This window comes from Peromyscus eremicus, chromosome 10 (assembly GCF_949786415.1).
Source record: "Peromyscus eremicus chromosome 10, PerEre_H2_v1, whole genome shotgun sequence".
Classification (NCBI taxonomy): domain Eukaryota; kingdom Metazoa; phylum Chordata; class Mammalia; order Rodentia; family Cricetidae; genus Peromyscus; species Peromyscus eremicus.
Window position 1 is genome coordinate 85,157,371 of NC_081426.1, and position 15,146 is coordinate 85,172,516.

Sequence of the window (15,146 nt, forward strand, 5' to 3'; positions counted from 1 at the left end):
TTTTCATTGGCACTCATGTCTATGGTCAGTGCTCATGTGAATATATAACTTTTCTCTAAATCACATTCACATAAATACTTGAATCCTCTTAGAGATGTCTCTGGGACAATGTCTAAGGGGGCAGGTCACTGTCTGGGAGATCCTCTTCATTCCCTGACTTTGTTTTGTGACTTTGTTGCTTGTCAAGGGATCCAGACAGACAGCGTGCTCTCTGCAAGGCTTCAGATAATAAGAATCTACATTAGAGAGGATGGCCGTCTCGTCATTGAGTTCAAGACCCATGCCAAATTCAGAGGTAGTTTCTATGTGTGTTTTTTTTCCTGCTTCTTTATTTAAAAATATTTAAACATTCAGAAAAATTGAAAGATTAGAACAATAAAAAATGAATAGCTACTAACATTTTACTATCCATGTATGAACATACACATACTCCTTTTGATAATCTTATTTGAAATTTCCATCTTCATGTACATTTCCCCAAATACTTCAGTAAACCTCATCTAAGAACAAGGAAATCACAACCCCAGTTTACATCCAGTCTACCCAGCATAGCCCAGTAGTCCCTGTGCGAATAGCCCCTTGTCTGACAAATGCTTTTCCTACTTGTTTTATGTTTCCTTATGTTTACTTTATATCCATACATATAAAGGAAAGTAGATTCAATCAAACTCCACATGTTACATTTTGGTTGTGTTATCTCATTAGTTTCTTTCCATCCAGAAGAGTCACTCCACCTTGAACACTCACACTGGATTTTAAGAGTAACGATGTCTTGTTAAAATAACCTTTATGTTTTTAGAGACATCTACACTGGTCCTCCTCCACCAAAGACTTGAATAGATCTAAATGTGATTATATTCAACATTGATATTTCTATTTATAAAGCACTAAGACTCAAAAATGTGTCTGTTGAGATTCAAAGCTACATATATTCAGTGTTCGTTCTCCCACAAATATCAATAAAATTGCATATTAGCTTAGCAATTTCCACATTGGTTTACACATATATCATGTGACTATATTTCCATTATGAGTAGTGTGGTGGGCTGGTATAAGATGCTATGCTGTCTCAACAATTGTAAAATGCATTCTAAAGGGTATGTATGCCTTTAGTGTCCTTAGTTCTTTGCTAGAAAAACAAAAATTAGGTCCTTAGGCAAACACAGTCAACTCACAAGTCAGAGTGTGCTTCCCTCTGAAACAGGCCAGTTCGTAATGGAGCATCACACTCTCCCAGATGTGAAGTCTTTCATATTGACTCCAGACCACCTTGGAGGAATTGAATTTGACCTACAGCTCCTATGGAGTGCTCAGACATTTGATTCTCCACATCAACTCTGGAGAGCCACGAGCTCTTACAACAGGTAATGACCATGATGGAAGCTTCTGGGGCTTGATCTGAAAAGTTTTTTCAACCTCGTTCAAGAGCTTGAAACATAGGCACTTGAAGATTATTCCAGAAGTTTCTGGATGTTCTTCTACCTTCCATTTAACCTGCTAGGGCTGCGGTTGTTACCTAGTAACAAGTCAGAGATGGGTACAAAGACTTCTTGAGAATTTTGTCTTGCCATAAGCGCACCAATTCCCACTGAGTACCCCCCAACAAGAATCCAAGGTTTTGTATTCTTCGACTTTGAAAAGGAATGAGGCCGTGGAGTCTGGGAAGGGGACCCTGAAATGGAGAGCTCGTCAAATGGAGGTGGACGTTCCAAGGGCACTGCTTCCGTTCTCTAGAGAGTTGCTCTGTCTTCGTGGTAGTGGCCTCCTTTTCTGCAGGATCACTTGACATAGTCACATTTCAACAGACAGAAGTGCTTGCATCTAAGAATATGTTAGCAGGTTGTCAGTTGACAAGAAACACTAACCACATTGCCAGGCAGATTTCGTGATCTGTCTGCTTGTCATCACCTGAACCTTCTGGGTTTTTATTCGCAGTGTGCCTTTTGTGGCTTTCTTTGTAGAAAGGACTTGAGTGATGAAAATATTGTGTTTTGTTTTTTAACACCTTGGGATAATGCTCTGAAGGTTAGAATAATCAGAGATGAGTTCCTGAAAGTGGCACTTACAGATTGTCAGTGCATAAATGCCACCTGCTTAATGAAGTCGTGTCTTTCTGAGGCTAAGTCTTCATCAGGTGTTGCCTGTGACTACAGTCTTCTCTGCCCATTTCCAGGAAGGACTACTCGGGGGAATACACCATCTACCTGATCCCTTGTACTGTGCAGCCCACACAGCCATGGGTGGACCCAGGAGAGAAGTCTTTGGCCTGCACTGCACATGCCCCAGAAAGGTAGGCCAACATAGTTGATCCTCACTAACTTCATCTTATTATTTGATAATTCCCCTGCTCACTAAAATGTATTTTTAATCCTCAAATGAATACCCACACTGCATCCATAGTCATTCATAGATGTTCAGAAATGTCAAGTCACCTGACAGGCACAACCCCAGCTAAAGCTGAACATATCTGCCTTCTCATATCAGCTTTCTTGAGTACAGTGATCCTTCATGGTCTATTTGAATGCTGTATGTTTTCATTTGTGTACATTTCATTGGTGGCCTTGATGTTTCAAGTGACTCCTAAGCATAAAACTGGAGTGTTTTCTACTGTTCCTAAGCACATAAGGGCTATCATGTGCCCTATGGAGTATTAGATAAACTCCATTCAAGCTTCAGTTATTGTGCTGTTGGCCATGAGTCTGATGTTAATGAGTCAACAATGGATATTAAAGAAGGGATCTTTAAACAGGAACACACATAAAGAATGGTTGTGTGTTGGTCTATTGGTGAATGCTATAACCAGACATTCACAGAAACCTAGTCCTGTATCTCCTGGGATCAGGGGCCAACACCTGCTAATTCAATGTTCATAAACTGTATAGACATAAACTATGGAGAAGAATAAGGACCAAATATATGGAGCTGGAGAGATGGCTCAGCAGTTAAGCACACTGGCTGTTCTTCTTGAGGACCCAGGTTCCATTCCCAGCACCCACATGGCAGCTCACAGCCATCTATAATTCCTGACTCCTTCACTCCATGTTATTCCAAAGGAACCTTCCCCCTTCCTTCCATGTTGTTATTCATTCCTGTCTTAGCAAGTGCTTTCCTGGTCTGAACACTGAGATTATAAAATTACGTTACAACAGTGTCTTAAAAGTCACCCAGGCCTTAGACACCTTATAGTTTAATGCCACCTGTCTGAGCAAGGTACCTAGAAAACACTGAGAGAAGGTAGGAAAGACAGAATTGGCACTGAGAGAGAATTACTTGAAGTGTGACTTTCCTGTTGAAAGATTGGGAGTTGGCTGTTAGATTTGGTAGTGCCAGGGTTCGTGAGTACACAGGCTGGTGAGATGCTAACCTGGGGGAGAGGGTGAATTCAAGAGAGGCAAGCAAGCAGGAACAATAGGCATAAGGAGTTTTTCTGAAAAGGATGTCAGAGCAATGGTACAGTAACTGATAACAGATGAGAGGCCATATTTTTTAAAGAGCTTTTACTAGGTTGTGTTTTAGGGTAGAAAACATTTCCAAATGTTTGCATGCTGCAGTGAAAGGGAGAGCTAATGATGCGTGGGATGAAGCCAGGTCCTTGAGGGTGGTAAAGGGACAGTCATCAGACATGAAGGAAGGGGCTGGCTTTAGCTTGGAGCTGAGACAGTTCATCCACTAACCAAGGAAGACAGGCAGAGCCTGTGAGTTCCAGAGGAGTAAACCGAGTGACCAAGCCTGACAAGGTAGGTATCTGACTGAATCTGGCAGTGGCCAGAAGCAAGAGGAGCACTGAGGTCTGAGGGACGGGAGGAAGTGAGCAGAGACACTTAAGTACAGCTGGGCAAGCAGGCTGGATCGTTTTTAAATTGTTGTATTATTGATGGTAAACAAACTACAGATGCAAATGTACACATTTAACACGTATTGGCATACATGTATACTTGTGAAACATCACTGTGATCAAGACAATACACAGCCATTTCCTCCAAAAGTCTCTTCACACCTCTCTGTAGCCCCCCACCCCTCCCCTTCTCCAGGTGTCCCTTCGTCTGTTTTCTGTCACCAACAGGAGATTGGATTCTCTAGAACCTTTGTAAGTGTTATCATACAACTGCAGTTATTTTTCTCTGGCTCATTTCACTTGGCATGATTATTTGATTTTCTGTGTTACTGTATAAGTAAGTAGTTTCTATTACTGCTGAGTTGTGTTACATGGTATGGAAATAGCAATCCATCAATTCATCATTTGATGGGCAGTTGAACTCTTTCCAACTTGGATCTATTTTAAATAGATCTGCCCTGAATATGTATGTGCAAGGCTTATGTGAACACATGTTTTCTGTTTTCTTGGGATGACTGGATCATATGGTAGATGTATATTTAACTTACAAAGTTGACGGGCTGTTTTCCCAAGTGTTTATAAATAAGTAATTATGTGTGGACATCTCCACCCTGTCTATATAAAGTATTCCAGGTCCTTTGCATTCTGGGAGGAGTGTTCAGGAAGGGCCTGCTGTAGGTGGAAGAGTTAACAGTATGATAAAAGAGGAGAGGAGCTGAAAAGATGGGGGACAACATGGAAGGTGTTTGAAAACGGAATCTGGGGTGCTTGTCAATAGTAGCCGTAGGAAAGTGAGTAGCTACTATTAGGTGGAGAATTAGCCCAAGGCAGGTAAGGAGGTGAAGATTTAGATGGCCTCTGTCGGGATGTTGAGCTACCAGAGGCTTTGATACAGACCTCCCGTGTAGGACTGAGTGTTCCCAAGTCTCTCCCTCTCTGCTCATTGTCAACAGTGGGTCTCTCCCTCTCTGCTCCTGGTCCATGGTAGGTCTCTCCCTCTCTGCTCATTGTCCACAGAGGGTCTCTCCCTCTCTGCTCATGGTCCATGGCAGGTCTCTTTCTGTTCCTGGTCCACAGAGGGTCTCTCCCTCTCTGCTCATGGTCCATGGCGGGTCTCTCCCTCTCTGCTCATTGTCTACAGTGGGTCTCTCCCTCTCTGCTCATTGTCAACAGTGGGTCTCTCCCTCTCTGCTCCTGGTCCATGGTAGGTCTCTCCCTCTCTGCTCATTGTCCACAGAGGGTCTCTCCCTCTCTGCTCATGGTCCATGGCAGGTCTCTCTCTGTTCCTGGTCCATGGTGGGTCTCTCCCTCTCTGCTCATGGTCCATGGTGGGTCTCTCCCTCTCTGCTCATGGTCCATGGCGGGTGTCTATATTAATTCCCATCTACTGCCGGAAGAAGCATCTCTGATGAGGGTTGAGCAAAGGCACTGATGTACGGGTATAGCAGTGTGTTATTAGAAGAGTCATTTTATTGCTAAGTTCCTTTAGCAGAATAATAATAGTAGGTTTTCCCCCAGGTCCATGGCCTATCTAGCCTCATGTTCTCATCCACTTTAGCAGTTTCATGATGGGTGTGGCAGAGTCTATAAGTATTCATCAAAAGAGTCCATGACTCAGGGTGTGTGAATCTAGGAAATGTCTAGCTGGGGCACTGTGGTAATCAAGGAGCCACTTCAGGGGACTGGTGGGATGGGATTCAAGAAGGACAGAAACCCCAGTCTGCCACCAACAGGGTGGGTGGTGACAGGAGAACTGTGAAGAACAGAGGGCAAGTTCTATGTCGGGACATGCTAAAGAATTTACATTAAAATTTTTAATTTTTTACTGTGTCAGCTACTCAGAGGACGCATATGCGACAAGCATGTATTTAGCACCTGTCTTAAACAGAACATTAGCAGTGCTGGAGATTTTTATTTTCATTTGTGTTATTTTGCATGCTGGTGTTTTCTGCAGCTCAGCATTTAAGACAGAGCTTTGCTTGCCGTCAGTCAGGCTGGATTTGAACTCTCTGTGAAATTCACATATGAATCTGTAGCCTTCCTGATTCAGCCTACAAGTGCTGGGAGCCAGCAAGTCTAGTAAATCGGTGAGCTCCAGGTTCTCTGAGAGCCTTGCCTCAAAAATACAATAGAGAGGGACTGAGGGAGACAGCTAACAGTAACCTCTGGCTGCCACGTGTGCATATTTAGACACATGCTCCCATACATACACACATACAACACACACATCACACACACGACACTTTGAGGGGAAAAAAGTGCAACTGATACCAAAGAGTTCTAAAGGATGAATTATCCTGTTCATAGAGAGAGGCAGGGGCTAGAGATGTAGTTGAGTCGGTAGGGTGTTGGAGTGTCCTCAGCACTATAGAAACTGAGTGTAGTGAGGTGCATGCCTGTTATCCCAGGACTTGGAATTAAAGAAGAAGGAAGGGTCAAAGCTGTCTTAAACTACATGAAACCCTGTTGTTTTTATCTAAATATAAATGTTGCTTTTAACTAAATCTCAATTGTTTGATTTTACCAAGGAGCCAGATGCTAGGGTGAAAACCTGCTAGCTCAGAGAGGCAGAGAAAGCAGCCAGCTGACCTTCCTTCTTTGCCAACATCCCAGAAAGAGGCTTTCTCCCACACCATCTCAAACCAAAAGGCTGCCAAACTCAATGCCACTCCCTACTACTTCCTGTGCATCTCTCTATCCGTCTTCCTGACTCCCTCTCACACTCTATGGTTACTTCCTGTCAATTGGTTGCTTGCTCTGCCTCTTGGCCTATGGAATGTTGTTTTTATTTAATCCTGTTTACAAGAAGCAGAAAGCTCTTGAATTAAAAGTGCGTGCTGAGCCACACCACAACTAGAAACAGGTTTTTACAGTAAATAACACAATCTCGGAGTTCACAGTGTGATCAAATATCAACAAGATATTTGCAACAAGACCCTTTCTCAAGAAATAAAAATGAATAAGAGAGCCGATTATCCTCATAAAGGCATTCAGTAAATGGTTAGCACCCAGAGCAGAGTGCGTACACTGTCAAGAAGACAGCTCAAGTGCCCACTGTAAGTTGACCCCGCCCTCAAGAAGCTCTCATTCCTCCTACCTCTAGGTTCCTGATACCCATTGCGTTCCAGCAGACCAACCGCCCTGTGCCAGTTGTGTATTCTCTCAATACTGAATTTCAGCTCTGCAATAATGAAAAGGTGTTCCTGATGGATCCCAGCACGTCTGATATGTCACTGGCAGAAATGGATTACAAAGGAGCTTTTTCCAAAGGTGAGTTGCTTCCTCAAGCTGCAGTAAGTGGCTCCACCTAGAGAGCCAGCCCCTGGACTGGATGCACAGTCTGTTCATGTCTCAGTCAGCAAGCTCTGTAAGGAACATCTCCCAGGCTTCCGTTCTGGGGCAGCCAAGATAGAAGCAAGGTAAAGACTCCCATTCTTCCCTCCATTCATAAAAACACATTGTGGTCTCAGTGCTCTAGTGACTGCATTGTAGCACCATGGGGAAGCACTGGTCTGGGTAGGAGGAGGATTGGCATTTCCAATCCAATTCTAACATGATGTCTAAGTTGGGTAAGTTATCTCAGCTCTGAATTCCCTGGAGAGATTGCAGTAGCACTCCTATTGGCTCCCAGATATACTGTCACTGCTGTGGACCTCACTAGCACAGACTACTTAAGGGAATAATGACTGAGCCATCTTTTGGGCTCTTGGAAGAATTAAATAAGATGGAATAAAGAACTTGAAGCCATATCAGACGCTGTTCAAAACAAACAATTCCCACACTAGGCTTCCTGCCAACCCAGCCTTAAGTATTTTTACATGGATTTTGTTTTGCCTGGAATATTTTGTCCTGTCTCCCACCCCAAAATATTCTGATGAATCCTTGTTCATGCTTTAGGAGACAGCTCAAAGAGCATCTCTCCTGAAACCCTTCCACACCTCTCCCAAAGCAGCCTCTAGCCTGGCTAGCCCACACTCCTGTAACATAAAGTATTCTCCTCTGTTGTAGCAGGTGATACACAGCATTGTACATGCTATTAGAATGAGTTGCCGAGCCTAAGTGCCCTCGCTCTGCATCCCTCTGAATCCCACCTTCACTACTTGCAATCCTGGCAACTTTCAGCCACTCACTTAGCCACTCAGTGCCTTGGCTTCCTCAGCTAGAAGACCGTAAGCACCCCATGAGTTTCACTGCATGAGAAAAATTTAGCGCAGTATGTAGCAAATACTGAACTTGATGAATGTTATCAATAAATGTTATTAATCTCTTTGCTCTCATCTCTGCCCTCTCATTTGCATCTCACTTACCTCTGTATCCCTTGTGCATAGCCGAGTGGTTGGCATATCATAAATGCTTCAGTAATATTAATGAATTAGAGGAGCGATAAATGGTAAATGTGTATTTCTGGGACACTTGGAATCAGAGCTCTTCATAGAGAAGACACTTTGACTTTGAAGATGTATGTCACATCCTCTCTGCCCTTGACACTTTTTTCTCTTTAACCTCAGAGTCCAATCAAGTTGATATCTTTCGGTCTTTCCAGGGCAGATCCTTTACGGCCGGGTCCTTTGGCATCCAGAACAAAACCTTCATTCTGCTTACAAACTGCAGCTGGAGAAAGTCTATCTGTGTACTGGCAAGGATGGCTACGTGCCTTTCTTTGATCCTACAGGCACAATCTACAATGAAGGGCCACAGTACGGATGCATTCAGCCGAACAAACACCTGAAGCACAGATTCCTGCTGCTGGTACGCTCTCCATTAATGCTAATGCCAAGGAGCAGGTAGTGAGCCAATCTCCGCTGTGAATTCTGGCAGAAGCACAGTGCTTTCTCTATACTTCCTTTTTATTGTTCTTTCTCTCTCATGAGTTACCTACTACATTACCAATTTATTGGTTATGGTGACTCACAAGATATTTGCTTTTGACATTCCAGGAAGAGGAAACTCTAAGCCAGTGTTTCTTCAAGACTGGTTCAGAGGCCCTGAGTGGTCCTCACACTCCTTCCAAGAGTCTACAAGGTTGAAATTGCTCTCCTAGTACTACATTGGTGCCCCCTTTGCACACTCACATCCTCACCAGAAAGTTTATTAATATGATTTCAGAGTCCATGTTGTACTTGGCGGGTGGAGAGATAGCTCAGTGGTTAAGAGCATGTACTGCTCTTGCAGAGGACCCAGTTTGGGCTGCAGAACTCACATCAGGAAGCTCACAGCTTCCAGGGGATCTAATGCCCTCTTCTGGTACATGTCCTCTCCTCAAGCACTAACATGCATGTGTATGTACATACCTACACACACACACACACACACACACACACACACACACACACACACACTAATTAAATATTGAAGAAGGAGCAAAAAGTTTTGAAGACTATCCAGGGGATGGAGATATGGCCAGTAAACAAGTGTGAGGACCTGAGTTTGATTCTCAGGACCAACATAAAGAGTGGTCACATATAATCCTAGCACAGGGAAGACAGACAGGAGGATCCCTGTAGCTCACTAGCCAGCCAAACTAACCAGTCAGTGAGTTCCAATTTCAGTGAAAAACCCATCTCAAAATAAAGTGAGGAACACACCCAATGTCAATGTCGGGGCATCCACACTCAAGTACACATCCCAACACAAACATGTCCATGCCACACACAACTCATCTATCCATCCATCCATCCATCCATCCATCCATATCTGTCATCTATCTATCTATCTATCTATCTATCTATCTATCTATCTATCTATCTATCTATCTTTCTATCATCTATCTGTCTATCGTCTATCTATCTATCTATCTATCTATCATCTATCTGTCTGTCTCTCTATCTATTATCTATCTACTGTCTCTGTCTATCTATTTATCTATCATCTATCTATCTATCTATCTATCTATCTATCTATCTATTTATCTATCTATCTGTCTATCTATCTATCATCTATATATCTATCTCCCTCAATTACCTAAAAAGTTGTAAATGGATACCTCCTTTTTCCTGCGTATAGCTGTGTTTGAAGCTAGACTTTCTTCACAAATCAGTTAGGATAGTATATCACAGCTGACTCAATACAAAAACAGTTAGGAATCTCACAAAACGGGATATCTTTGAAGACAAAGATGAATATGGGCATATTTTACTAAAACATATCTTTCTTAGATTCAAATATAATGAACTTTTCATTATAAATTTAAAATGAATCAGGAGTATTATTTTAATTGCTCAGGTTTAATTTTTATTAATATTGATAGAAGAAAATCACATAAATAAAAGTTCTTTGAGGTCTTTGGTTTTTAACTATGGAAAGGGCCCTGAGACAAAGTAGCTTGAGACCTGGTGGTCTGCTGGGCATGTCCAACCTTTGGACAGGCAAAATGAATTTTTCTACAAGACTCTTGTCAGGGGTTTCACAGATAACTAACAACATCAAAACATCACCAAAAAAAAAAAATTAAGTTTGTAATTTTGTGTTGACCGACATTCATCGCTACTCTTGGCCACACAAGGCCTGTGAGACACAGGTTAAATAGAACCTACCAGAATCCTCCCTTAAGGATGTCCAGAGGCAGCACCGGCTTGGGGGAAACTTTCCACAGCACACTCTCCTCAGCCAACCCACAGAAGCAGGGGAGAACATCCTCTCCTCAGGATTGCCTCCACACACCGTGTCTCTTCCTCTCTAATTCTAGGATCGCAGCCAGCCGGAGGTCACCGACAAGTACTTCCACGACGTGCCTTTCGAGGCCCACTTTGCGTCTGAGTTGCCCGATTTCCAGGTGGTCAGTAGCATGCCAGGTGTGGATGGATTCACCCTCAAAGTAGATGCCCTCTATAAGGTGATTGTCAGTTTCTTTTGATAACCTTTTTGTCGTGAGGCCTTTTTCCTTGTTAGTAAACCTAGCCTACACTCCCAAGCTTTCCCTATCCCCAGTAGACCAAAGCAAGGATAAAATTCTTTGATTTGCGTCTGAGCATCTGCCATTGTCCATCAGTATATGGGCTGCTCTGATTTTTCCTGAGTTCTTTTAAATTCTAGCTTTGGGGCTGTTGGCTGAACCAGCTGATTTCACAGGCATTTGGAAAACCCTGAACAGAGTCACAATGCCCAAGTTAGAGGGGCACGGATAACTAGTATCTGATAGGAAAAAAATACCCTACATTCTAGCAACAAACATGACCTTCCAAGATCAAATTTTGCACTTTTTTTTTTCTATCTCCAAGTGGTTATCCATGACCCTGGGTTTCAGGGCCATCACTGCTCTTTGAAGTTATTTCAAAGCCATGAAGTGTTTCCAGGCAGGCAGATAAGGAAGCAATAAAGTACCTGATGGTCCTCCTCTGGGGGGTGATCTAGAGAGTCTTCGAGTTCAGCAAATTGTTCTCATGAATCTGTACATTATGCTGAGAATTGTTTAGTGAAAATTTGTTGGCTGACTCCATTTTAACTGAAGTTCATCAGTAAAAAGTAATTTAGCATAAGGAACGGGTAAAGGGCACAGAGAGTAAATGTGGTAGTTAATAGTATTATTTCACTGCTATTAATAAAGACCAATAACTCATAAGCATTCATTTAGCTAAAGAGACCGTGAAAAATAAATTCTTAGGCCATTCCACATGAGTAGGGAAATTGAAAAGAATGTGTTTAGCTATCCTAATCTGGAAATAAAACAGAATCCCGAATGCTTGGTTTAGTTCCCTGTATCTTGGAACCTAGAGCATCCATTGCCAATGTTTAATGGAGAGCGTTTCTCGGCCTGGTCCTGTCATAGCAGGTGTCTTTCACGTCTTCTGAAATGCTCACGGCTAACCCGTGTCTTGTCTCCTCCTGCAGGTGGAAGCAGGGCACCAGTGGTATCTCCAGGTGATCTACATCATCGGCCCTGACAGCATCTCAAGGCCCCGGGTCCAACGCTCTCTCACAGCCTCTCTGAGGCGCCACCAGAGGGACCTGGTGGACCCCAGTGGCTGGCTGTCTCTTGACGACTCCCTCATCTATGACAACGAAGGAGACCAAGTCAAGAACGGCACCAACATGAAGTCCCTGAACCTGGAGATGCAGGAGCCCGTTGTCGCTGCGTCCCTGTCCCAGACTGGGGCATCAATCGGCAGTGCCCTGGCTGCCATTATGCTTCTCCTGCTGCTGTTCCTGGTGGCCTGTTTCATCACCAGAAAATGCCAGAAACAGAAGAAGAAACAGCCCCCCGAGGACACTCTGGAGGAATACCCCCTGAACACCAAGGTGGATGTAGCCAAGAGAAGCGCAGACAAGGTGGAGAAGAATGTCAGCAGACAGTACTGTACCGTGCGCAATGTCAACATTCTGAGTGACAGTGAAGGGTCTTACACATTCAAAGGTGCTAAAGTAAAAAAAGTGAATCTGGAAGTCAGAGTCCACAACAATCTACAAGATGGAACGGAAGTTTAATGAGAAGACCCATGTATAATTGTTTTTTCTAAACTCATTTTTATAAAACAGGGAGAAATACTGGTATTTTTATAACCTTTCAGATTTAAAAAAAAGGGAAAACTAGCTTTGAGTGGTGGACAACACACATCGCATGCATAAAACTCACAACTGAGCTACCTCATGAAGTAGAACCACTGAGAGCCCCAGAGTATCGGCATAGAGTTATGCCTACAGGTCCCTGTAACAGTCTCAGTGGCTGCACAGAGCGACTCTGTAAGGCTGACCACAGAGGTGCTTTAGAATTAGGCCAGACACTGGACAATTAGCTTTGCTGATAGAATCAAGAGAGCGGGTGCAGTGTGGGTAGCAGATATCTGAGAGTACAGAGCCTTGCTTTCCTCCTTCACCCCAGCTTTCTACTGTGTGGGCTTTTCTGGACTTCTAGGCAGCAGAATGCAGGCTGCTGACACGGATTCCATTAAAAATTCTAATGGGCACAACTCAGATGTTTGTGCATTGTTTCCACTTGATGGCCTGTGCACCCTGGCCTCTAGGTACACTTGGCTTTTCTAGAGCTCTTTTTGAGTGCGGATCTCAACATGCTTTAGACTGGAGTACGTGTCTGCATGTACTTAAAAGCGGGGAGGACTCAAGTCGGGGCAGTGAAGAGTGCTGCAAAGTTCCAGTCTTTGCATGCCAGAGATCCTTTTAAAGATCAGCCCTGCTTCCCCGCTTCCCGGGCCTTCTATGGTGCAGTAATGCAATAGGAGCCCGGGTGCCTTGGGTTTTTAATCTTGTTAGTGTTTCTGGAGAGTAAGTGAATCATTGAACGAGCACATTTCCTAGAGGTTGTAGTAAAGCCAGAGTTTATAGGTACACACGGGGCCTGTTTGCTGGGTGCCACACAGCAGATAGAAGCATTGTCCCTGACACAAGAGCTCAGGGACTTCTCTCTGAGGGTTCTTTTCTGGTAGCTCAGGCACTTAATTTCCCCCATATCAGTCCGCGACAAGGCCACAAATATGTGGCTTTTACATAGCATAGTGTTCACATATCATCTCGAATATTCTGTGTGTGGTGTGCACACAACTTGCCTTTGCTTTATTTTCATTTCTGCCTTACTGGCAAAACATTAAGAATACACATTGTGTTTTTAACCAGAAGCACAATTCCGTTAGGCAGATGTGAATGCTGTTCCGGTGCATGGCACATCCTATCACTGAGCAAAAAAATATAGCATCCACGTTGTGTAGTGTTTGTATGGAAATGACCCAAACTCTTTGAGAACATTCCAGACTCCTACTAAAATCTAGAAAGAGTGAGCCGTGGAGAAGCTCACAGGCCACCCTGCCGACCCCAAGCTTGAGCACAGAGCCTGTGTGAGCCACACCTCCTCATTCTTCAGCAGTGCCTTGCACATTACCAGCATGCCAGACGTGTTTGTTGAGTGAACGAATGGATGGTGCTGTGATGAGTGACAGGAAGTAAATTTAAGAAGCCAGGCTGAGAAAATGTGCCGGCAGTATTACAGGACGTTGTAGAAGTGACCTCTGCTATACTTGGATTGTGAAACAGTCCTCCACCTGGAAGGAAAAACAAAGCACACTTTTAGGTGGTCATGACTGGTGGTGGTCCTGAGGAAGCAGGAAGAGAAAAGATTGCAATGATGCATAGGCTGTGTACTGGCATCTAGAACAGATTGGGGGGAAAGCCGATTTCACGTTCTGAAAGTAGTTCAGTGTGTTCAGGAGAGGGTGTGTTGGATTGAGCCCAGAAACTCCTGGCTGCTCAGGTGCTGCTGCAGACCAGTTTGCATAATTCAGGGCAGAAATTCTGGAACAGCGCCAGAGCAAGGAGAGGGAGCCGATCATCTGTAGAGCAGCCTCCCATTCCCACTTGGCCCGTAACTGGTCACACCTCCCAGTGCTGGGGTGTTCACACTTTAGCACAGCAGATTCCCACGGGCTCCCACAAGCTGCTTACACACACCGTCCTTTACAGTCAGTGGGACATGGACATGGGAGGAGACGGCAGAAAGAGCCCAGTGTGGGAAGGGAGACTGAACCCAGAGGCTTTCATGTACAAGGTGGAGAGTGATAGGGACATCAGCCTGTGCAGACCTGGACATGGAGAACTCTGTGAAGGAAAGCCCCTGATAATAGCGTCACCTCCCTGCCTCCCTGCCTCCCTGCCTCCCTGCCTTGCCACTCCAGACACTTTATTAGAAACCAGAACTACTCTAGTGGATGCCCACGTCTTACACGGAGAGCGTTGAAGAGGTGTGAGGCTGAAATTTGCCCCATTGATGTCGAATTGTTCATTTCATTTACGTTTTCTACTTCATCTTTGGGATTGGCTAATTTGGCGACGAATGTGGATTCTATTTCGGTGAAAGCTCTGCTTTCGGCGTTTCTTACTTATTCACGAATGCCTTGTGTGTTGCTTCAGTAACCTTTTATATCATGCCTTCAGGTGAGAAGGAAGAGAAAAGCTCTCAGCAGGTTGTTCCTTGTCTCTGTCAGACGCTGCCTGTGAAGGTCAGAGGAAATAACTGTCTGCACCCTTCTACTGCCTTGCCTGCCCCGTTATCGTACCAGGGTCTCCTGAAAGCTCCTGCAAATTCCTGTTGTTGGATAGGAAATTGTGTAGGACAGCGTTTGCACAGTCTTAACGATAATCACTCTCGGTCTCCTGTAGGGATTTGTTATTCCTGGTTATTTCTCACCTGCCCAGACTGAGGAAAACATTTGTGGTGCTGTCAACCTGAGTTCTTGACCCTCAAGTGATGTTTTTGTATCTCCAGTATGAATTTGTGTGTTATGAATTTCTGATTTCTCCAATAGCCTGTGCCACTATATAAATTTGTATCAATAATAAATGGCGGCCCGGTTGTCTTTTGTTTGCTTTA

At 44.0% G+C, this 15,146-nt stretch overlaps 1 protein-coding gene across 1 annotated transcript in view; it reads left to right on the forward strand.

The window, feature by feature from the left end:
* The window catches only part of Fras1 (Fraser extracellular matrix complex subunit 1), a 353,235-nt gene extending 338,089 nt beyond the window's left edge, over positions 1–15,146 (forward strand). Inside the window, exons 67-73 of the mRNA XM_059274782.1 lie at positions 188–295; positions 1,205–1,364; positions 2,174–2,290; positions 6,939–7,105; positions 8,379–8,584; positions 10,521–10,667; positions 11,663–15,146. Coding sequence (XP_059130765.1) covers positions 188–295; positions 1,205–1,364; positions 2,174–2,290; positions 6,939–7,105; positions 8,379–8,584; positions 10,521–10,667; positions 11,663–12,256 — 1,499 coding nt within the window. The 3' untranslated portion in view covers positions 12,257–15,146. The remainder of the gene's footprint in view (positions 1–187; positions 296–1,204; positions 1,365–2,173; positions 2,291–6,938; positions 7,106–8,378; positions 8,585–10,520; positions 10,668–11,662) is intronic.